A 3,713-nucleotide genomic window follows, 5' to 3' on the forward strand; every position below is an offset into this window, starting at 1 on the left:
CCGAGGGACGAATAAATCTCTCCAAATTAGAAGAAAAACTGGAGATTTTCAATATAAGTGCGAAAGATATAGTAGCAAGAGCAGAAAACATTACTAAAATATACAATAATAGTTTTAGCGAGACTTCAGTGTATCATCAGGAAAAAACTGCACTGTTGCATAAAACAAATGACTTATACAATAAAATATTGAATGCGCTTCCATCGACTCTTAGAGAAAGTGACTCACTAAGCGAAGCAATAAAAGAGTTTGACTCGCACATGCTGGGGGTAATAAAAAAATACAGCGAAACAAAGAATAAAGATAGAAAACTGCATGAGTTAAATATATTCAAGCTGGCAGAGCAGAATAAGCCCCTAGCTGTCCGTTTAATCTATCATCTCTTTGATATGGAACCATTAACAAATCTTTACGATACAGGAGATGTATTATATCGCATATTCTCAAACATGGAACGGTGTCTTTTCTATGACAATTTCTGGAAATGGGTATACCCTATTATAGAAAATAAATTAAAAGATAAAGAAATAGGAGCAGAGATTGACCTTCTGAAAATATTTGATAAGAATCTTTTTTACTTATTCGGCACTTCTCCAGTTAGTCCAGCTCGGGATAGGGATGTAATAAGAACCTATCTTGACTTAGTAAATGAGGACATTTCAGAAGAAAAAGTAAACCAATACAAGAATATAACTCCCAGACAGGTTATGAAAGTATTAATAATAGAATGCGAATTTAACATGGAAGGAATTTTTATGGACTACAGAAGAAACAGCTTGCTTTCTAACATTGGAAAAGTAATAATGAGCCTAGGAAATCCAGCTAAGTACAGCACGGATGTTCACAAAGGTTTAGAAATAGCAAGGAGTAGACAAGAAGATCTGCTTGATTTTTTGCAGATTTTTTGGAAAGGCCGTGTTGATACATTTATTTCAAATCCCCCTGAAGAAAATGTTAAATACTTCTGTATTTACAATGATATCACGGATTATTTCTTTCAAAATACACAGGATATCTTTATGTCTGTCAGATGGATGTATAATCTGAATATACCCATCTCTCCATTAGAAGAGTCTACTAACGATGAGAAAAGATTCAACATGATGTGCTTCGATATGTCCTACATCCATCCCATGCGTTATATATACATGCGATGTGAGTATGTTAACGATCTATGCAAACCAAATATTAAAAGCGATAAAAAGCCTTTCTCAGAAAGAGATTTAGAGAGCAATCTTCTCAGACTATACAAAATAGGAAAAGAAAATAGCGACTCAACGCGAGCAGATCATATGAAGAGCTGCATCAGAGCATGGTTTATAAGAAATACCAGTGTGACTTACGGTGAAGAAAAGCATCAGGAGTACGATAATATGGCTGAAGATTTCCGGTATTATTTGAATAAATCCCGGATTGAATGGAGTAAGAATAACCAAAACAAATGAAGAGACAGCTGAATAAATTAGCAAGCATCTATTAAAAGCTAATCAAGTTGAAGCTGAATAGAATTCTCTAAGCCAGTTCTATAAACATGCAGTTGTTGGACTAACTCTCTTATCACTAAATAAATTCAGCATTTAACCAATCCTTTTCTACTAGTAGTATTACTTCTAAATAAAATAAAATTCAAGATTAAATTTATTAAAATTATTGTATATATAGCTCCTCAGTAACAAAAACAGAAATATTTTAATTTTTATGATTTTAAAAAGCAAAGTAAAAGAAATACTAGCCATATGGGTAGCTGCACTGGCTTATTTACAGATAGCCAGATGTGGAGTGTCAAAAGATGATATTCAGGAAATAGATGAGTATTGGACTAATAGGATAGATTCTATAAGAAGAGAAGTTGAATTACGTTCGGTAGTTCTTAGAGAACTAGGCTCTAGGCCTAAGGGGCTGACATTCAATAAGAATATGTTCAAAATGATAAGAGAAGAGCTAAAGAAAGGAAAGAATGTTATCTCAGAGATAAGAAGACCAATAGAACATTTTAATGAATGTGCAGAACAGATGAAAAGTATACTATGTGAATTAACAGAACTGTCAGTGGAGATAGAAAACAAAGGATGTTCTTCCAAGTCGGAGGAAATCCAAAAGTATAAGACTTTATTTGAGGGAAAAAAGGCCGAGTTAGACAAACTACTCTATCCGCTCTTCAATAATAGTACAGTGCTAGTCAACCAAATACAGAAGGCTGATTCGTATATTATAAATGTTCTAGAGGGTTATAGCACACTGAGTAATAAAGAAATTAAGCTGCATGATCTAGCTCTGTTTAAGCTAGCAAAGAACAGAAAGATAATAGCTGCTAGCATAATATATTTTCTTTATAGTATAGACCCATCCATTCAATCTGCTGATCTAGAAGATAAACTAGGCTTCATGTCTAAAGTAATACTAGGACATATTCCAAGAGAAAATGCAGAACTTTTTACCAATGCTATAAGAAAAGATGTAGAGAAAAATAAGATAGCTCCACTGCTAGCAGCTGATAGACAACTTCACCTGCTATTTTATACGAATGAGTCTAAGTTCGTAGTAGACGATGGCATAGTGAATGTGTACATTAACCTAATAAAGCCAGATGTTTCTGTTGAAGAACTAAAACAGCGCAAGAACATAACACCAGTACAGGTTGTGAGGGTAATAATGATAGAGTATCTGATGTCTGGCTATCTTCTAGACCACAGAATGAATAGGGCGTTTTTTTCTCTAGGAAGAGTAATAGAATCCATGTTTAAACTAGAAACTGGAGATAATGTTTCTTACATAATAGTATTAGCAAGATTAAAACAGGATATAATGTTGAATGCTATAAGTCTTATGTGGTGTGATCGAGATACTCTTATTGACGAGATGTACAATGATTTTGAGAGGTTTTGCTCCAAGAATTATCTTCCACTAGGCACTCTTAAAAAAGTCCAGGATGCTTTCAAACACTCCAAGTGGCTCTATAAACTCGACAGATACAATCCAATGAAATGCTTTCCAGCCGATGAAGATAAACTAGAGACAGGAATGCACTTTGATGTATCCTACGTACATCCTCTATGGCATATATGCAGAAGATGTGAGGAGCTCAGTCAGGTAGTTGCACCGCTCTCTGCACCCAATAAAACTCCATTTATGGAAATACACGATGCGTACATACTTAGACCATACCTAATAAGTAAAGATGATAATGATAGCACAGTGCGATCTACCAATATGAGAGATTGCATTGATTTATGGTTCAAAACTTGTGCTGATGCTACAATTATCTACAGAAAAGAAGATAGTCTTGAATACTACAATCTAGCCAAGGACTTTGATAACTATTTGAGAATGTCTCAGAGATTGCACTTTATAGAAATGAAAGTAAAAAAAACAGAAAAGGAAGAGTTACCCCAATCTGAAGAAATGAAATCTACTGAAAGTAGTGAAAACAATTCACTGCAGGATAGTCAAAGTGAATCTAAAGAAGCCAAAACTAGTGAAAGTAGTGAAAGCAATCCATTGCAGGATATGCCAAGTGAATCTGAAGAAGATGACTTTGTGATGGTTCAATTGGAAGATGCTCAGTGAGCCATTCTTATCACTAAATAAATTCAGCATTTAGCCATTCCTTTTCTACTAGTACTATTACTGCCAGCTAAAATAAAATTCATTGAGCAATAATAAAAAATTGAAACTCTTCTGCTCTAGCTACGCTTTGCTTATGTTAGTACTTG

The 3,713-nt window shown here is 34.3% G+C and overlaps 2 protein-coding genes across 2 annotated transcripts; both read left to right on the forward strand.

The window, feature by feature from the left end:
- Positions 1–260: 260 nt before the first annotated feature.
- On the forward strand, positions 261–1,445 carry NEMIN01_2436 (uncharacterized protein; the record flags this gene model as incomplete). Its single annotated transcript, XM_051478378.1, has 1 exon — positions 261–1,445. The coding sequence occupies one exon, from the start codon at positions 261–263 to the stop codon at positions 1,443–1,445; it is 1,185 nt and encodes a 394-aa protein (XP_051334338.1).
- A 253-nt stretch (positions 1,446–1,698) lies between these two features.
- Positions 1,699–3,567, forward strand: NEMIN01_2437 (uncharacterized protein; the record flags this gene model as incomplete). The annotated part of the gene is made up of 1 exon (XM_051478379.1): positions 1,699–3,567. The coding sequence occupies one exon, from the start codon at positions 1,699–1,701 to the stop codon at positions 3,565–3,567; it is 1,869 nt and encodes a 622-aa protein (XP_051334339.1).
- Positions 3,568–3,713: the final 146 nt, after the last annotated feature.

This window comes from Nematocida minor (genome assembly GCF_024244105.1).
Source record: "Nematocida minor strain JUm1510 chromosome Unknown 7924, whole genome shotgun sequence".
NCBI classification, from domain to species: domain Eukaryota; kingdom Fungi; phylum Microsporidia; genus Nematocida; species Nematocida minor.